The sequence below is a fragment of the Carassius auratus genome, unplaced genomic scaffold (genome assembly GCF_003368295.1).
Source record: "Carassius auratus strain Wakin unplaced genomic scaffold, ASM336829v1 scaf_tig00035770, whole genome shotgun sequence".
Lineage (NCBI taxonomy): Eukaryota > Metazoa > Chordata > Actinopteri > Cypriniformes > Cyprinidae > Carassius > Carassius auratus.
In genome coordinates, this window is record NW_020526262.1 from 34,290 (window position 1) to 54,988 (window position 20,699).

At 40.0% G+C, this 20,699-nt stretch overlaps 2 protein-coding genes across 2 annotated transcripts in view; both read left to right on the forward strand.

Moving 5' to 3' along the window:
- Positions 1-20,699, forward strand: part of LOC113082139 (phosphatase and actin regulator 3-like) — a 59,827-nt gene that overhangs the window by 26,864 nt on the left and 12,264 nt on the right. Inside the window, exons 3-7 of the mRNA XM_026254013.1 lie at positions 16,669-16,824; positions 17,534-17,752; positions 17,827-18,046; positions 18,180-18,322; positions 18,559-18,712. Coding sequence (XP_026109798.1) covers positions 16,669-16,824; positions 17,534-17,752; positions 17,827-18,046; positions 18,180-18,322; positions 18,559-18,712 — 892 coding nt within the window. The remainder of the gene's footprint in view (positions 1-16,668; positions 16,825-17,533; positions 17,753-17,826; positions 18,047-18,179; positions 18,323-18,558; positions 18,713-20,699) is intronic.
- LOC113082140 (uncharacterized) lies at positions 2,916-4,923 on the forward strand. Its single transcript, XM_026254014.1, has one exon. The coding sequence runs from the start codon at positions 3,150-3,152 to the stop codon at positions 4,134-4,136; it is 987 nt and encodes a 328-aa protein (XP_026109799.1). The 5' UTR covers positions 2,916-3,149; the 3' UTR covers positions 4,137-4,923.

The following is a 20,699-nucleotide window of genomic DNA, read 5'->3' on the forward strand; positions in this document are numbered from 1 at the left end:
GAGCTTTGTGTCTTCAGTGACGCCTCATCCACAGCAATAGCAGCTGTCGCCTACTTGTGAGTTGTCAATGAGCAGGGACAGCACCTCAAAGGATTTATCATGGGCAAAGCTAAATTAGCACCAAAAACAGCTCACACAATTCCACGGCTGGAGCTATGTGCCGCTGTCCTTGCTACAGAAATGGCAGAGCTTATATGCCAAGAAATTGACCTGGAGCTTCATGCTGTAAAGTACTACACGGATAGTAAGATTGTACTTGGTTACATCTACAACATGTCAAGAAGATTTTACGTCTATGTATCAAACAGAGTCTCTAGAATCAGAAAATCTTCAGTACCAAACCAGTGGCATCATGTCTCATCAGAAAACAACTCAGCAGACATTGCTACTCGCCCAATAGCAGCACTTCTACTGCCACAAACATATGGGTTCACCGGACCCCCATTCTTGTTGAAGGAACTGCCCCCGTGTTCATCTACAGCTGATACAAACGAGTTTGAGCTAATAGAACCAGAGCATGATTCAGAGATTCGACCAGATGTGAATGCCTATGCAACCAAAGCCAACATCGAATCCCTCAGACCTCACCGGTTCGAACGTTTCTCAACATGGAAACATCTCATACGAGGTGTAGCAAAACTCATTACTCTAGCTAGAAACAAGTCCAAAACTTCAGGCGAAAACAGTACAAATCCTCAAACTCAAGCTAAACTTACAGTCATCTCAAGTGTCCAAAATTATGCATTCAAAGAGGACATTAAGAAACTGCATAAAGGGGAACGAATCCCAAAAACAAGCCCCTTGTGGACTCTAAACCCTTTCATAGACTCAGATGGACTATTAAGGGTGGCAGGTCGGACGTCTCTAGCTGACTTTACGTATGACGAAAAGCACCCACTGATACTTCCTACAAAACATCATGTGTCAACTCTGCTTGTGAGACATTACCATCAAGGTAATGTCTCACAATGTCTCCTGCAGAGAGGAAATGGCAGAAATCAAAAAACTCTACGGACCTCAGTGTGTATCAATCTCTCCTCTCTTCCTTCTCTGCAAATGTCTTCACAGCTAAAACATCCTACTACCACAACAAAATTAACAGCTGCTGTGACGCTCGGACACTATTCAAGACTTTCTCTTCTCTTCTTAATCCGCCGCCTCCACCTCCTCCATCGACTCTTACAGCGGACGACTTTTCAGCTTTCTTCACAAATAAGACGAAATCCATCAGTGAACAATTCTCCACACCACAGACTGAGGAAAACTTCACAATGACTGATGCACACTCTTTATCCTCCTTCTCCCCACTCTCAGAGATGGACGTCTCCAAAATTCTCCTGTCCAATCATCCTACTACTTGTCCACTTGATCCTATCCCCACTCACCTCCTTCAAGCGATCTCTTCTTCAGTCATACCTTCACTTACTCACATTATCAACTCCTCTCTTCAATCTGGAACATTTCCCTTAGCATTCAAGCAGGCTCGGGTAAGCCCACTGCTCAAGAAACCATCTCTAAATCCAGCGCTTCTTGAAAACTACAGACCGGTATCCCTTCTTCCATTCATTGCAAAGACACTTGAGCGGGCTGTGTTCAACGAGCTTTCTATGTTCCTTGGACAGAACAACCTCCTGGACAGCAACCAATCTGGCTTCAAAAGTGGCCACTCAGCTGAGACTGCTCTGCTCTCGGTTACTTTTGACACTGTTAATCACCAGATTCTCCTGTCCACCCTCAGAAAGATGGGAATCTCTGGAACTGCTCTCCTGTGGGTTAAGTCCTACCTCTCTGACAGATCCTTCAGTGTGTCTTGGAGGGGTGATGTTTCTAAGTCACACCACCTTGCTACTGGGGTTCCTCAAGGCTCAGTACTTGGACCACTTCTCTTCTCCATCTACATGACATCTTTAGGATCTGTCATTCAGAAGCATGGCTTTTCTTATCACTGCTATGCTGATGACACCCAACTCTACTTCTCATTCCAGCCTGATGACCCGACGGTAGCTGCTCGCATTTCAGCCTGTCTGAGTGACATTTCTAGCTGGATGAATGACCATCACCTTCAGCTTAACATTACAAAGACTGAACTACTGGTGATTCCAGCTAACCCACTGATTAATCACAACTTCTCTATACAGCTGGGCTCGTCAACCATAACTCATTCGAGGACAGCCAGAAACCTAGGAGTTGTGATGGATCATCAATTAAGCTTCACTGACCACATTGCTACAAGGACCCGGTCCTGCAGGTTTGCCTTATACAACATTAGGAAGATTAGACCCTTCCTGTCAGAGCAAGCAACCCAACTTCTTGTCCAAGCTCTTGTTCTCTCCAGACTGGACTATTGTAATGCTCTCCTGGCGGGCCTTCCTGCATGTACTGTCAAGCCTCTGCAAATGATCCAGAATGCAGCAGCGAGGGTTGTCTTCAATGAGCCAAAAAAAGCTCATGTTACTCCTCTCCTCATCAGGTTACACTGGCTACCAGTAGCTGCTCGCATCAAATTCAAGGTACTGATGCTTGCCTACAAGACGACCACTGGCACGGCACCAACTTACCTAAACTCACTGGTTAAATCCTATGTGCCCTCCAGAAGTTTGCGCTCTGCAAGTGAACAACGCCTTGTGGTGCCATCCCAAAGAAATTCAAAATCACTCTCAAGGACCTTTTCCTGGACTGTGCCCAGCTGGTGGAATGACCTCCCAATCTCAATTCGTACAGCTGAGTCTTTACTCATTTTCAAGAAACATCTAAAGACTCATCTTTTTCGCCTGCACTTAACCTACTAACACCAGTACCTTTTCTTGTCTTTTTCATAAACAAAAAAATAATAATTTATATACACCTGGCAATGCGTTCTATACTAGACTAACTGAGACTTGTCATGGCACTTGTATTTTGTTGTTGTTCTCTTGTTGACCTGACTGCTTCTATTGTTCTCATTTGTAAGTCGCTTTGGATAAAAGCGTCTGCTAAATGATTAAATGTAAATGTAAATGTAAGGTGTCGCACATCAAGGTCCTCACCTCACTGAGGGAGCGTTGCGATCTGCTGGTGTTTCGATAATTGGAGGCAGGAAACTAGTCTCAAGTGTAGTCTACCAGTGTGTCACTTGTCGTAGGCTTAGAGGGAAACCTGTTGAACAGAAAATGGCCAACCTACCAGAAGATCGACTCACCATGGAGCCCCCGTTCACTAGGGTCGGCTTAGATGTTTTTGGACCCTGGAGTGTAGTCACTCGCAAGACTAGGGGTGGGGTCACAGAAAGTAAACGCTGGGCAGTTTTATTTAGTTGCTTAGGGACTCGTGCAGTGCACATAGAAGTAATTGAATCTATGTCTACCTCATGCTTTATTAATGCACTGAGAAGGTTTTTCGCAGTTAGAGGTCCTTCCAAAGTTCTCAGATCAGACCGCGGAACCAACTTTATTGGAGCCTGTAAGGAGCTAAAAATCAGTACAGATCACCCTGAGATCCAAGACTACCTCAGCAACGAAGGTTGCACATGGACATTCAACACGCCTCACTCATCACATATGGTTGGCTCATGGGAGAGAATGATTGGCATCGCTCGCCGCATTCTAGACGCCAGGTTTCTGCAGTCAGGTCCAACTCGTCTTACCCATGAGGTCCTCACAACACTAATGGCAGAAGTTATGGCAATCATTAATGCTCGCCCATTGGTTCCCATAAGTACTGATTCAGACTCACCAATTATTTTGACACCGTCTATGCTTCTAACTCCTAAGGCAGGAGTTGCTCCCACTCCTGAAGGGACATTTGACATGAAAGACATGTATAAAAAGCAATGGCAACATGTTCAAGTTCTTGCAGATACCTTTTGGAAGCGCTGGAGACAAGAATATCTGTCAGTGCTTCAGCCAAGAAGGAAATGGACTCATGACAAAGATGACATTCAAGAAGGGGATGTAGTCTTGTTGAAAGATGAACAAGTTAAACGTAATGAATGGCCCATTGGATTCATTACTAAAATCTTCCCAAGCGAAGACAAGAAGGTCAGAAAAGTGGAAGTCAAAGTTGTGAAGCAAGGGACTTCTCGTGTATACTTTCGACCAGTGACTCAACTTATTCTCCTGCTTTCCCAAAGTAGTGATACAAAGACTGATAAGTGTTAAATCGTGGTATAAAAGTTTTTATACCAGGCGGGGAGTGTAATGGTTTAGTTTAATAATAAGGAAAGTTTGGTTTGTTTATATGTTGACCTTTAAGCGCCCTCTTGTGGCGAGGACTGTGTATGGTAACCTTCATATGACTTGTTGCATTGAGTTCATTGTGAAGTGTCATGGCTGAAGTGCGGCTCGTACGGTGAGGTCGTGGCCCACATAAGGCTGTAAGTCGCTATTATTTATTATATAAATATGATGTTTAGTAGGTTTAAGATGTTTAAAAGTTAATTCATTAATCTAGAGATGCAAATGTTGCTAAAAACGAAATGTGAAGTGACATGCAAAGCGAGAGTATTAACAGTTAGTCAGTCCTGTATGCTAGCGATCTTTTGTTATGGTTAATAGGCTTATGTGAATTCCGTGATTACAAGAAATTACCTAAAACAAGGAATATAATTAACAAATGCACGAAAATGTAACGTTTAATGTTTTGATTTAATGTTTCATTTGAATGCTTTAATTAGTCAGTAAATACTGTTCAGTCAACTTCATTTTGAATATGTACAATTCTGATTGCTGTATTTCCTATGTCTGTTTACAGTTTTACAATATTAAAGTTAAACGAGAAAACATTCATGAAACCTAATGGAGGATTAAAAGCCATGAATCAACATCTTGCCTGTTCACTGTCTGTCTAGCTGGATAGAGAAGTGACACGTCTAGTGAGGACAGAACACCTACCATCTAGTTAACAAAGCTAAACAGCGTCGCCCTTTGTGTAATAAGTTACAGAAACTGTTTAACGCACCACACCTGCTGCACATAGTTTTATATGTGGATTATAATTTTCCGGAACTGAGTTAAACATAAATTGTAACCATTAATCTCCAAGTACAGCGTCCCTGGGAAGCCCAAACAAAGATGATTGGACTCAGAGATGAAAATAACAGTGTTTCAACGACATGGCGAACACAAACACAGCTCTTCCTTCTTCTCCGTCGGAGCACAACAAGGCCACGCCCCCTGTTTGTGAATTCATGTGGGCAGAGGTTAGTCAAAAAACTGTTTTAGTGACGTCATTACTGCAGGAACTAGAGGGCTGTAGTCCAAACGGGTCGTTCGTTGTAGGCGAATTCTGTTAAATCAAATATCTCGCTTGGCATTGAACTTTGAGCTTTAGAATTTTACAGATATTATTTATACTCTAACAACAACATTACACACTAACTAAAATTTAAAACATGGAATCATGAAGAAGTGGACCTTTAGTCCAGTAATCATGATACTTTTGAAGTATCTGTGCACTGTGCAACACTAGTTTCTGGTGATTTAATTTTAATTTATTTAGACAATAAAGTATTGAATTTTAATATTGAAGATTTATTGGTTATTGGCCATAACATTAAAATAACTATAGGCTTATCAGTATTGGCCAGAACTGTAATATTGGTGCACCTTTACCTTGCACTTTACTAATATATATAGACATTAACTTGGGCTAAAAGAAAGAGGACCTAAAACAGAACCCTGTGGGACACTGCAGATAACAGGAGTGATGGAGGATGGAGAAACTGCTGTTTGTCAAGTCAAGTCACCTTTATTTATATAGCGATTTAAACTAAATACATTGCGTCAAAGCAACTGAACAATATTCATTAGGAAAAAAGTGTGTCAATAATGCAAAGTGACAGTAAAAGGCAGTTCATCATTGAATGGGCTAGTTGCATATCTCCGCCATCTTGGATTTCCAGTCTTACGAGTGTGTGCGTAGATATTTCCGGTTGTGCTAAACGTCAGTGCAGAGAACCGGAGAAGTCCAAATATTACCTTCTATATGTTTACAGGATTTATAATATCACTTCAAATCCAAATAAGATATACACTGGTATTATTACTATACTATAAATGTTACCTGAGCCAGTGGATTTGAAACTTGCTTATGTTTGGGTCCGGTGAATGAATTAAATACACTAATGTTCCCTACTGTTCACAAAATGAAAGTTGAACTCATGGTGTGTATACACAGCTACATAATGTATTTTTATCTTACCAAATATGTGAATGTACAAATTACTTATTTCTCGATTTCTCTATTTCTCATTATTTATTTTATTTTTTTCTATTATTTTATAATATTTACCTCGTGAGACGTGGGCTGCGATTTATCTTCAGAAGTATCCATTTCTCAATAGTACACGTACATCAGTCATCTGTCACGCTGTCAGTCTCTGTTTTCCTGGGTGTTCCCTAGTGAGCTCACTTCTCCTTAGGCACTTCACCATAGTCACTTTAATTCCTCTAGTCTGGTCCTGTCTTCACAGTAATTGCACTCCAATTAAATCGCACAGGTGCTGCCAATCCTTTGTCATTAGTCTCCCTATATATTGCTGTCCTTCTCTGTTGTCTCTATGGAGTCCTTACCCTATGTGTACCTATGTTCTCATCTCCCGAGACTTCCTCTTGCCTTCTCGTTCCTCCGAGTTCCCGTTTCATCTGGTTCCCTCTCTTGTTTTGTTTGGTTTGTCATCCTGGACTGTTTATTTTGTATTTACCCTTTTTGTTTATTAAACATACCTTTGCAATTGGATCCTACCCTCTCCTTGTGTTTTCTAAAACCCAACCGTCACAGAAGGACTCCATCCACAAGGATCCAGCGGTATGCCTGCTGTCATTTCCTCCCCAGCCAGCAAGCGGGAGAAGGGTGGCTTTGAGGACTCTCGCCTAGTGGTGTTCCGGGGGACCAGGGGAGGTCGCTCCGGAGCAAACAGTCGGGAGGAGATCCGGCAGCGATCTCCACTGTGGGCTCCCATCGACCCGGGATTCGGTTGGGGGCCGCCATTTCCCCAGTATGTTCCGAGAGGAGAAGGGAGACGCAGATCGGCCGAGCCAGCGCCGTGGTACCAGATGGCCGCCAGTCCTGTGCTGCTGCACAAAATGGCCGCCAACCCAACGCCGCTGCACTGCATTGCCGTCAACCCAGCACCACAGCACAAGATGGCCGCCAGCCCAGCGCCACAGCACAAGATGGCCACCAGCCCAGCGCCACAGCACAAGATGGCCGCCAGCCCAGCGCCACAGCACAAGATGGCCACCAGCCCAGCGCCACAGCACAAGATGGCCACCAGCCCAGCGCCACAGCACAAGATGGCCGCCAACCCAGCACCACGAGGCAAGATGGCAGCCAGCACAGCGCCAAAGTACAGAGTGCCAACCATTCCAGCGCAACAGCACAAGATGGCCGCCAGCCAAGTGCCACAGCACAAGATGGCCGACTCAACGCCTGAGTCTCCAGACAAGGTGCTACCAACTCGCCATCATGGAGGGCGGAAGAGGAGGAGAAAAGCGTCTACTGTTCCTCAAAGCCCGGAGAACATTCCAGAGTGGGCCGCTGCTGTCCAGGAGGACGTTCCCGAGCGGGCCGCTGCCGGCCATGAGGCCGTTCCAGAGGCCGAGGCGGTGCCCGAGGCTGTTCCCGATGCAGTGCCCGATGGTGTTCTGGAGGCCGAGGCGGTGCCCGATGCTGTTCCGGAGGCCAAGGCAGTGCCCGAAGGTTCCCGTGAACTCTCCAGAGTCGAGTCAGGTTCCCGTGAACTCACCAGAGTCGAGTCAGGTTCCAGTGAACCCTCCAGAGTCAGGGCTAGTCCCTGATGACCTTCCAGAGTCAGGACTAGGTACCATGGACTTTCCAGTGACAAGGCTAGTCACCGGTGATCTTCGAGGACTGAGTCAAGTCACCGGTGATCTTCGTCCTCCCATTGGGCCGACCACAAAGACGTGGTGGTCTTCCGCTCCGCCCTGGGGGACTTCGGCCTCGACCGCGAGGACGTGGTGGTCTTCCGCCCCACCCTGGGGAACTCCGGCCTTGACCGCGAGGACGTGGTGGTCTTCCACTCCGCCCTGGGGGGGCTTCTGCCTTGACCACTTGGGTGTGATGGCCCTCTGTTCCGCCGGGTGGGCATCACTTAATGTCCTCTATGGACCCATGTTTTTGTGTTTTTGTTTTCATTTGTTTTTCTATTTTTCTCCTACTTTGGACCTGGCCCTCCGTCCCTCCCCTTTATCCTCCGCCGGTCCACCACCCTCCTGGACTCCTTGTTTTGTGTTACACCTCTCCTGCCTCTGCCTTTCCATTCCATCTGGTTGTTCCGTCTCTGTTTTTTCCATTTTACCTGGTTGTCCTGTCTTTGTCTCTCCATTCCACCTGGTTGTCTCTGTCTGTCCATTCTATCTGGTTCTCCTGTCTCTGTTTTCTGACCCTCCATCCCTCCCCTTAGTCCGCCGCCGCTCCACCTCCCTCCTACCTCCTTTTCCGTTGGGTTTTCCTGGGTTTCAGGTGGAGCATCTGGCAGCTGCTCCATAGGGGAGGGGTAATGTCACGCTGTCAGTCTCTGTTTTCCTGGGTGTTCCCTAGTGAGCTCACTTCTCCTTAGGCACTTCACCATAGGCACTTTAATTCCTCTAGTATGGTCCTGTCTTCACAGTAATTGCACTCCAATTAAATCGCACAGGTGCTGACAATCCTTTGTCATTAGTCTCCCTATATATTGCTGTCCTCCTCTGTTGTCTGTATGGAGTCCTTACCCTATGTGTACCTATGTTCTCGTCTCCCGAGACTTCCTCTTACCTTCTCGTTCCTCCAAGTTCCCGTTTCATCCGGTTCCCTCTCTTGTTTTGTTTGGTTTGTCATCCTGGACTGTTTATTTTGTATTTACCCTTTTTGTTTTATTAAACATACCTTTGCAATTGGATCCTACCCTCTCCTTTCTAAAACCCAACCGTAACATCTTCTTTCACAACATATTTTATTATTATATACAGTAAAAAATATGTGACTAATTTTAATATCTGTTTAATCTGATAATTAATGCAAACGAATAACAATATACATGGCTGCTCATATAGACAGATAATGATTTATGCTGCAGATCTTTCACAAAACAAATAAACACAAACACACATGAATGCAAAAAGCAATCTTTTATTTAAGGCAAACCTACCATAATTATATTACGTTTAATTGTACAGTTAGTTATAAATTATGTAATCAAATAAAGTTAATAAAACATGCTTTATCAGAAATCTCTGTGCGTCTTGTTTGACAGTAAGAAACATTGATCTTACATAACAGTCAGAACAAAACCAGCTCTTCGAAAATGAAAAGTATTGCATATTTGAGTGGTTTGTGTTTGAAAAAAGAAATCCCTGTGGACCTGACCTGACGCTGATCCGCATAATCAACAGAAGAATAAAGCAATCTCGGCAATGTATCTTGATGAATTTCCACAAAGAGGTACGCAAAATGTAGGGATGTTTCCCCATGTTTTTGATATACCACTATCGGCTGTTAAATTTGAAAATCATTAATTATATACATCTAGTCAAGTTTCGTATGTAATTTTCCCTTACTGTCAATGCGATCATTGCAAGACCGGAAATAAGTATGCACACATTTGCGCCGCTGAAGCTCACCGGCGCCATCTTGTGCACCTAGCCCATTTAGTGATGTCATCTCTGTTCAGTTTAAATAGTGTCTGTGCATTTATTTGCAATCAAGTCAACCGCTGATACCGCTGTAGATGAAGTGTCCCCAACTAAGCAAGTCAGAGGCGACAGCGGCAAGGAACCGAAACTCTATTAATTGAAAAAATTGGGAGAAACCAGGCTCAGTTGGGGGGGGCAGTTCTCCTCTGACCAGACGAAACCAGTAGTTCAATTCCAGGCTGCAGCAAAGTCAGATTGTGCAGAGGAATCATCTGTTTCCTGTGGTCTTGTCCTGGTGGTCATCTGAGACAGGGGATCTGTATCTGGGGCTCTAGTTGTCCTGGTCTCCGCTGTCTTTCAGGGATGTAGAGGTCCTTTCTAGGTGCTAATCCACCATCTGGTCTCGATACGTACTGGATCCGGGTGACTGCAGTGACCCTCTGATCTGGATACAGACTGGATCTGGTGGCTACGGTGACCTCAGAATAAGAGAGAAACAGACTAATATTAGCCTAGATGCCATTCTTCTAATGATGTAGCAAGTACATCGGGTGGTATGGGAAGTGTTCCCGGTTCCGGTTTACATAATAAATGCAGCCTAAAAAATCATTTAACGGATTTGGATATTAAAAGCATATGGACCCACTTTAAATTAAGTGGCCTTAACTACTATGTACTTACATTTTAATTAATAATTTAGTACAGTGTACTTATTGTGTTCATACATGTTTTTACATTGTACTTGTATTAAAAAAAACTACATGTAATTACATCTGTATTTAATTTCTGTAATTACATTTATAATTACACTGTTGACTCATACTTTAAACCTTAACCCACCCTTAAACTTACCCATACCTCCAACCCTCTCCCTAACCTTACACCTATCCCACCTCAATAGCAGCAAAAGTGTTTTACAATACAATATGAACACAATAAGTACATTGTACTTATTTTTTATGTAAGTACATAGTAGTTAAGGCCACCTAATATAAAGTGGGACCAAGCATGTTAGTATGTTATGTGTAAGCCAGGTTAAAGAGATGGGTCTTTAATCTAGATTTAAACTGCAAGAGTGTGTTTGCCTCCCGAACAATGTTAGGTAGGTTATTCCAGAGTTTATGCACCAAATAGGGAAAGGATCTGCTGCCCGCAGTTGATTTTGATATTCTAGGTATTATCAAATTGAGTTTTGAGAACGTATTGGATGTAGAGGATTATAATGTAAAAGGAGCTCATTCAAATACTGTGGTGCTAATCCATTCAGGGCTTTATAAGTAATAAGCAATATTTTAAAATCTATACGATGTTTGATAGGGAGCCAGTGCAGTGTGGACAGGACCGGGCTAAAATGGTCATACTTCCTGGTTCTAGTAAGAACTCTTGCTGCTGCATTTTGGACTAGCTGTAGTTTGTTTACTAAGCGTGCAGAACAACCACCCAATAAAGCACTACAATAATCTAACCTTGATGTCATAAATGCATGGATTAACATTCCTGCATTTGACATTGAGAGCGTAGGGCGTAATTTAGATATATTTTTTAAGATGGAAAAATGCAGTTTTACAAATGCTAGAAACATGGCTTTCTAAGGAAAGATTGCAATCAAATAGCACACCTAGGATTTCTAACTGATGACGAAGAATTGACAGAGCAGCCATCAAGTCTTAGAGAGTGTTCTAGGTTATTACATGCAGAGTTTTTAGGTCCTATAATTAACACCTCTGTTTTTTCAGAATTTAGCAGTAAGAAATTACTCGTCATGCAGTTTTTTTTATATCGACTATGCATTCTATTCATTTTTCAAATTGGTGGGTTTCAACAGGCCGCGGAAAAATATAGAGCTGGGTATCATCAGCATAACAGAGAAAGCTAACACCATGTTTCCTGATGATATCTCCCAAGGGTAACATATAAAGCGTGAAGAGTAGCGGCCCTAGTACTGAGCCTTGAGGTACTCCATACTGCACTTGTGATCTATATGATACATCTTAATTCACTGCTACAAACTGATGGTGGTCATATAAGTAGGATTTAAACTATGATAATGCACTTCCTTTAATGCCAACAAAGTGTTCAAGTCTATGCAAAAGAATGTTGTGGTCAATTGTGTCAAATGCAGCACTAAGATCCAATAAAACGAATAGAGAGGTACAACCACGATCAGATGATAAGAGCAGATCATTTGTAACTCTAAGGAGAGCAGTCTCAGTACTATGATACGGTCTAAATCCTGACTGGAAATCCTCACATATACCATTTTTCTCTAAGAAGGAATGTAATTGTGAGGATACCACCTTTTCTAGTATCTTGGACAGAAAAGGGAGATTCGAGATTGGTCTATATTGGTTTGTCATTGAAGGACAGAACCAGGGGAGAGTTTCCAGAGAGTCAGTGATGCCTACATCTAAATGACAGAATACAATAAAGACTTGAGGTGCAGAAGGAGTTGAATATTAAACCCCCCTGATTCAGCAAAAAGGCGGAGGTCAGTTATGGCCCCGCAGAGATCTGTCCCTGCTACTGTATGTAAAGGAAAGTTGTGGCCTAATTGTTAGAGAGTTGGACTTGCAATCGAAGGGTTGTGAATTTGAGTCTCGGGCCGGCAGGAATTGTAGGTGGGGGGAGTGCATGTACGTGACTGAGGTGCCCTTGAGAAAGGCACTGAACCCCCGACTGCTTCCCTGGGTGTCGCAGCATAAATGAATGCCCACTGCTCCGGGTGTGTGTTCACTGCTGTGTGAGTGCACTTTGGGTGGGTTAAAAAGCAGAGTATGAATTCCAAATATGGGTCACCATACTTGGCTGTATGTCATTTCACTTTTTTTTTTTTAAAGGACAATTTACTGCCCGGTAAGGCTTGTACAGAGATTAAGAAACTTGGTGCAGCTGTAGTTGAGAGGGAACAGCTCTTTTCAGCTGAGGTTTATGATGGGTCTATAATTATTTAATACAGAAGGACCTAGACAATGTTTGCTGAGAATTAGGGTCTCAGCAGCAGTTTTTAGTTCTAATGGAACAGTGCCAGAAGCAAGAGATCTGTTAATCAAGTGTGAAATGAGTGTACTGATAGCAGGCAGCATTAGAAAGTTTAGTTACATAATGAGACAATATTATCATCATCCAGTCAAAGTTAGAGGAGGAAGTGATACACAAATGATAGTAGATGCATGCAGAGAATGAGGGAGGATGTCTGATAATTTTGAGATTGGGAAAGAGCAGGCAAATTCATTCCTTTGAAAACAAACCGCAGAGGTGTAATCATTTTTTGAGAGGGAAACCAGTTACTTTTCACTTCAAAGTAATTCTTCTTTCAAAATGATAGTTCCCCCCAAAATGAAAATGCCATCATTTACTCATCATCATGTCATTCAAAACACATACTGTATGACTTTCTTTATTTTGTAGGACATAAAACAATATATTTTGAAAAATGTTTAAACTGTTTTTGTCCATACAATGAAAGTTAGTGGCTACTAATGAGGTATTAGACCCAACTGACCCGCACTCTTCTTTTGTGCTCCACAGAAGAAAAAAAAATCATACAGGTCTGGATGAGCATGAGTAAAACATCTTTAAGTGTATAATGATATATATCTAGTGTTTATGGGACCCCAGGTTCAAATTTACCAATCCAAATAGCAAATGAAGTGATCAGCATGCATTTTTATTGTATAAGTATCTTTTCCATTGTGTTCTTTTGGGAAAACATGGCAGCTGTTCATGATCTGTCATTGAACTCGAAGTAAAGTTGGAACTACACATTAAAAATATTGACATATGATAGATAAATATGCATCACTTTTTAGTTTGCTTATGTTAAAACGAATCCAAATAGATGTCAATTTTATATGCAATTCCAATACAAAAATTTTCAATTTAGGTCTGCATCTGTTTTGAACAGAACACTTGACTGGAGAGATAATTTGGAGAAGTCAAGAGCCATAGGTTTACAATCAGCAAAATGTATAGCTGTTAATTTTCTAGCACCCCATGGAGATCTCAAATATCATCCCCAAATGACCAAGTCTCAAAGTCAAAATCAGAAACAACTACCCACATCATGTCATCTGGAAGATGGCACAGATGGAGCTTGTGTGAAGGTAGTCTCAGCTTCAGACATCACGCCCACTGTTGGCTAAACATCTGATGCATATGGCACACAGAAGTGGAAACATTTTCAGTCGTCATCGTATTGGTTGAAAGATACAAGATTTACGTGAGATGTGTGTCGCATTCTTTAATGTTCTGCCTGGAAACAAAGACAAAGACAACTGTGATGACGACCGCTTATTAAGATCAACTAAACGCTGGATTTTCAAAAGCATGTGAAGTATTTAAAATTCGTGGCATAGAATCTTTAAAATATGTCCAAGAGTTTTACACAGTTTTGTTGTGGTGAAATCTCCACGAGAAGTACACTGTTAACCCTTGCTGTATTTTCTAGGGTAAATAACTGAAAAATAGCCAGTGTTTTGCTGTATCTTCTGGGAACAATATCTTACTGTAATATGAGGTGCATCTTTAAGAATTTATGCAGCTCAAAAAATAAATTACAGTAAATTACTCTATGTACCCATTACAGGTACCAACTGTAACATTAATCAGTAAATTACTGTCCTCCAACACTACTCGAGTGCATTACGTCATATTATATTGTGAAGTGTACACATATTCAGGCAGAAACCAAGGATTTATGCAATATGCATTAACACACACATACACACGAACTGACTGCCTTATCCTAAAAGTGAAGGTGTTGCCTCTTTAAGGCAGCCTGGTGGTCAAGTCATTTGTTTACTTTTCAGCCTGCATCGTTAGTCAACCAGCTGTGACGTTTTCACGTTTTAAGCCTTAAAATGGAACCTTACACAAGGAGTAAGTAAACTGTTCAAATATAAGTGTGGTTTCTAGAATACTTTATGTGAAGTTAAATTATTTTGTTGTTATTATTTGTTCTTGGACTTCCTTTATTTCCAGAATGCTATATGGTTAGCTGAGTTTTGAGCCTCTCCTCAAAACTTTGAGTGACATCCCTTGGTGTTGCAAAATATTGAATTGATCAAAAATTTACCATCTCAGAATGTTTATTTATTTAGTAATTATTTATTTATTCATTTAATTGGTTAGTCAACATTTGCCACAATGTACAGATGCAAACTGTGCAATGTGTCTTTCCACCAGCTTAGTGTTTTTTATGCACATATAAAAACACCAACATAGAGCAAATTTTCAATATGCCTGTGGAATGCAGAAGTGCCCTTGTACATTTAAGAAATTCTCCTTGTTTAGGTCTCATATGCACAGAAATCACAGGCAGTCACAAAAACAAGATAAAGTTATACATAGGCATCCACAGGCGAACCTCCACTGTCAGGTCCTAGGGTGTGCATTTGTGGCTTGTAATTTTTCAGAGCTGTGCTTCCACTTGCAAATTCATATGAGATGGTAGAAAAGTTTGCTCACTCCCTTTAATGCACTAATTTTATTTAAATTATTAAATAAAACTATTAAAATAAACCCTTTTAAAGGGAACATTGCTACGTTTTTGCTGAGTAATCTTTTTATTTAAAAAAAAATCTTATGTTGTTTTCAAGGAAACTTCAATAGAGACTGAACAAACCCTACCAGCCACACCAAGGCTCATCATGGTAAGCATAAAACATATAGTAAACAACCTATATGTTCTTTGCAGTTTTTAGAGTGACTTTTCATTTTTCAGGAGATAAACTTCTAACCTCATCTAAGTGGATGGTCAGCATTGAGGGGAAAGTGAAACATTGCATTGAAGAGAAGCTGGATTATGCTGCAGCACTCTCTGTGCTTTTTGGTTGCTTTTATTTTTTAAATATTGGGTACCAGGAGTCAGCCAGTGCCACACTTGAGCTTATTCAAAGGTAAGTGTTAAAAATTGTTATGTCCAATCATGGTTTTAATTAAGGAATATCTTTTTTGCCAATATGTATTTGTTGTTGTATTTGGTTCTCATAATACAGGTATTTAATTTTTTTTTTCTTTTTTTCTTTTTTGCCGCAAAACTGGGTCTACAGTTAAAAGAAAGGTTCAAAATGTGAATCCACATGACCATACATTTTTGCAGAGCCATAGTGAATTTAAATAGAAAACATCTGATTAAGTAAGCAAAAGAAGTATTTCTTAAGACTTTCATTATAAAGACATAAACTGGTAATTAAATTTTTGTTGAGTTATTACAGGTTTGGAGTATTATATTTTGTCACTACATATTTTACGTGTGTGTGTAATATTGTAAAGGAAGAAAACATTATTTCTATTTGGTTATAATTTTTTTGTAAATATTGATTTCATTAATTTGCTTTTATTGAAAATATGCTTGATTAATTAAGTTACTAACATACACTGGCATTGTTGTTTATTTATTTTACTTTTGTTATTATATTGTTAAGGAAATAAGAATACTTGTATTTTGTTTATAATTTTTACTGATGTTGTAAGATGTTATTTAGCCAATTCTATAGATAATGTGGTTGTTTTTGTGTGTTTTTTTTTTTTTTTCATTTTAGTACATGTTCTGATTTGTTACATTTTGCAATATATTTCATGTTATGTATTTGTTTTTCCCAAATGAATAAAATATATTTGTATGAACATTTTTTATGCATTCTCTTTTAAAGAAAAAAAAATATTGTCATTCTGGTGTTACACAAATATTATATACAGTAAATTTATATGCAGTATTATACTGAGTGGTTTCGTGTAATTACAGTAAATAACTGCCAACACTCCTGCAGGTTACTCACTTTAATTCTTTATTTACAGTATATAACTGGCAACACTGTTGCCAGTTAGTCACTGTAATGGTTCAGTTACAGTAAAATACTGGCAACACTGTTGCCAGTTAGTCACTGTTAAAGATTCATTACAGCAAATAGCTGGCAACAGTGTTGCCAGTATTTTACTGTAAAAAAACCCGGTAAGGTCTAACAGTGTAGTAAATCCAAGAGACTAGTGTGAATGAAACTGGTCATGCTTATGTATATGTTGCATAACGTGTTTGTTAACACTGTTCCTCTGTGTGCAGATGTGGCCTTGGCCTGCGGACTTCACTCTCCAGACCTCAGCTCTCACATCCAGGGCATCTCCGATGCTGAGATCCGGCTACCTGGCTCCCAGGGGCCCATTCTTAGCATCAGTAGCATGGAGTACCTCAGCTCAGAGCAAGACATATTCCCTACTGGTGAGGGCTCTTTAGCATTTTATATATATAATTTTATATATATATATATATATATATATATATATATATATATATATATATATATATATATATATATATATATATATATATATATATACATACACTACCATTCGAAAATTAGGAATAATAGAGAATTTTTTATGTTTTGTATTAAGTTTCTTATTCTCAGCGAGGCTGTATTCATTTAATATGTATTCATTTGAATATATTTAAAAAAAGCTTTTTTTTTATGCCGGAGATGATTTTTCAGCAACAATGTAGAAAACAATTGTCTTAAAGTGTAATAATATTTCACAATAATAATAAAAAACAACTATTCAAAACTTTTGAGTCCTGCTATTTGCTCAGCCAATAGCAGAAGTTTGAGGCGGGCCTAACTGTTTGACCCACCAATAGAGTAGAGGGGGAGTTTTCGGGAAACCTGTCTGGAAACGGTCAATATTTTTTTTTGCAAATATAATCCTTGACTAAAAAACATTACCAATTAACCACATCTTTGAATTCTGTTCCTAATAGTTTAAACCAGGGGTGCCCAACCCTCCTCCTGCCGATCAACTGTCCTGCAAAGTTTGGCTCCTACCCTAATCAATCACACCTGGATTGGAGCTAAACTCTGCAGGACAGTCGATCGCCAGGAGCAGGGTTGGGCACCCCTGGTTTAAACTATGATTTTTTTGCTTTCTATCAGTGGTAGATTTTGTAGAGGACAATGAGACGATGGAAGAGCCAAATTCAAATGAGGAAGAGGAGGAAGATGAAGAGGCGGGTCCCTCTGTAAATGAGAATAAAGACGTTGAGGAAGATGAAGATGAAGACGACAGAGAGGAAGATGAGGAAGATGAACTGCAGGAACAGTCTCCTACGAGAGGTCATGGCAATCTCATTTCTCAGTTAAGCACGGAGGAAGGTGTGTTTATTTTCACATAATGAATTATAAGATAGTATTTCAGTATACGAATGCATTTTTTTTTATTTCCACAGACCCAAGTAAAGTCATCATCGCATCAGTGCCTCAGTCAAACTCTTTTCTTCAAAAAGAACTTCCTAGAGTCCCTGACGGCCCTAGTCCTGTGGTTTTAAGAGGGCCCTTTACTAATACTGTGGGCTCGCCACATATAGGTAGCATACACCCTCCACTGACCCCTAGCTGTATTATAGAAGAACTGCACCGAGCACTGGCAACAAAGCTCAGACAGGACAGGTGAGGATGTTACCCTCTTATTATTATTGCTCGATTACAAAAATACTTTTTATAAAAGGTTTGAGAATCATTTTCTATCGTTATTACTAATGTATCACATTAAGATGTGTCTCTTTTATTTTTCTTTCTTTAGCATTGAGCGAGAGCCAAGTGGAGATTGTGAGAGCAGAAAGGAAGCAGAGGAAAACAAGGAAAATGTTCGACAGGACAACTGCTTTACTGACGCTTCAGGAATTATCTACGATGTTGACAGCTGGAACGACTCTGTCATTTCTGGTGGGTTTACCACATAACTTTTATTACTTGTAACATTTTTACACCTAATATGTCATTGTGATTTAGGCGATCAGGTAGAATTTGAATCTTTGCCATGATTGTATCATTGTGTTTTCTCATGTTGCATAATAAAAGTAGCAAAAGAGATCAATCATTTGGTCATTTTTGTCTGGAAATCTGAATTTCTTTGGGTTGTTCTGTCAGTAAGTTATGAATTATATGGCAAACGTGTGCAGGCACATTGCCAAGGAGGATGAGGAAGGAGCTGCTGGCTGTGAAGCTTCGGAATCGTCCCAGCAAACAGGAGCTGGAGGACAAGAACATTTTTCCTACACGGAGCGACCAGGAGAGACAGGAGATCCGTCAACAGATTGAAATGAAGCTTGCCAAGTGAGTCATAAATATATGTTCACTGTACTGTACATGCAATTATATAAAATATTACACTGCCCTCTTCAGGACGTTTTCAGAAATGCATAAAGATGTCATCTTTAGGGTGTTGAAGACTGCTTAATACTTTTTTTGACGAACAAACCTGTTATAACCAGCATGCACTGTCAACCTTAATTTTATTATTCATTTAGCTACTAATTTTCATCTGTTAATTACACAGGGAATCTTAATGCTTAATGCTCAATCTCCTTTGTTACGGACATTATCTGTTTACCTATATAATATATCACTTAAGGATTATATGAACAAGTGAACTTGTGAAACAGATTATGAAAACAGGTTTTGTGCAGTGGTAGTGTTAGTATGTGATGTAAGGTACATAGCAGAAACTGGGATTACAGTTGATTGATGAGTGGAGTTAATCTGAGTGAATCAATCCACTACAGCTTCAATTTGATTATATTTGATTATATCACCTGCCTTTGACTTCAGAAGTTCAGTTCAGTACATGATGCTCATGTTTGGTGCAGTGATTCAAGCGATGGAGAAGCTTCCACAGACTGCAACACTAATGCTTTGCTTTTGCTGTTTTCTGCTTTGCTATTGTTGGTCTTGCTTGAGTTTTGTTTTGTTTGTTTTGCCTAGCTGTATTGTTTTTGTGTTATGTTTTTTATTTCAATTCGTTTTGTCATAGTTTTTTTGGTTTTGCTTTGCATTGTTTTGTTTTGCTTTTTGTGTTGTGGATTGTTTTGCTTTGGTGTGCTGTTTGGTTCGGTTTTGTTTTGTGTTATGTTTAGATTTGTGTTTTGTGGTTTGTTAAACTTTGTGTTTTGATTCATTTTGTATTTTGTTTTGCTTTCTTTTCTGTTTTGTGTTTTGCTTTTTTCTTTTATTAGCTTTGTTGTATTTTGTTTTGCTTGGTCATGTTTTTTTTTTCTTTGTGTTATATGTTTTGCTATTTGTTTTACTTTTCTTTGCTGTTTTGTGGTTTGTTTTGCTTGCTTTGGATTCTCAGCAAACATTAACTGTGACATCTACTACTTCATCCTTCTGATAGAAGCAATGTAGTGTCTGATCCTTTCAACTAGGTGTAAGGGGAAGAACAGCTGAGGAAGGCCTGCCGTGCCTCACTCAATTATAGGTCTTGTCAGGATAAGTCTTATGTAATCAGCTGTGGTATTTATCACCTTTGTGGATGTTCAGAAGAAACAGTGATTATTTCCAGGGTAATTCAGGCTATAATAGAGCTTTGTTAAGACTGCAGTGACACACACAGTGCTAAAATGTCATGAAAAATTATGGTAAGTGACCATCCTAAGTAATGTAATATAAGAGCCATGACTGGTTTTGTAGCAAAGATGTGATTCAGATATGAGGAGAAAGCAGACACTGTGCTGATGCAGGTGTTTACATTAGATTAACTTTAGGCACAGCAACACATTCAACAGATTCATACATATGATGCACATTTACACTAAATTACTTTTAAATCTGTAATAGTTCTGGATGCTTAACAATGATTATTTGCACTTAATAAACCAAAATAACTGTTGTACTTCTAAGGATTTTGCAAACACATGTTCATAGCTGGATGTGTTTGATGCTTAGCAGATATTTCCCAAGAGAGTAAGGTCCTGTTAGAACTTCTAATTGGAATCATAGGGTTCACATATGTTTGTGTGTCATACTCTTTATAAGTTACTACATTTTACAGTGGGAAGTCCAGCCAGGTGCCGCCTTGGTTTTCCCTAGAAACAAGGTTGATGATTTTACATAACACAAAATTCATAAAGTATATCGATGTTAAATCTGTATTGATCTGTCATATTCCAGGGAAATTGATTTTAACAGTAACTGATAAACCTTCAAAGTCAGACCTGTTGATAATCAATTGTCGAAACCATCTCAATTGATTGACAGATACAAGTGACTGAACTTTAAAAAAAATATATATTAATGTTAAATAGTGAAATTTTTAGTTGAA

Coding starts and splice junctions, on each gene's coding strand:
- LOC113082140 (XM_026254014.1), top strand. CDS start 3,150: ATGGCCAACCTACCAGAAGATCGACTCACCATGGAGCCCCCGTTCACT.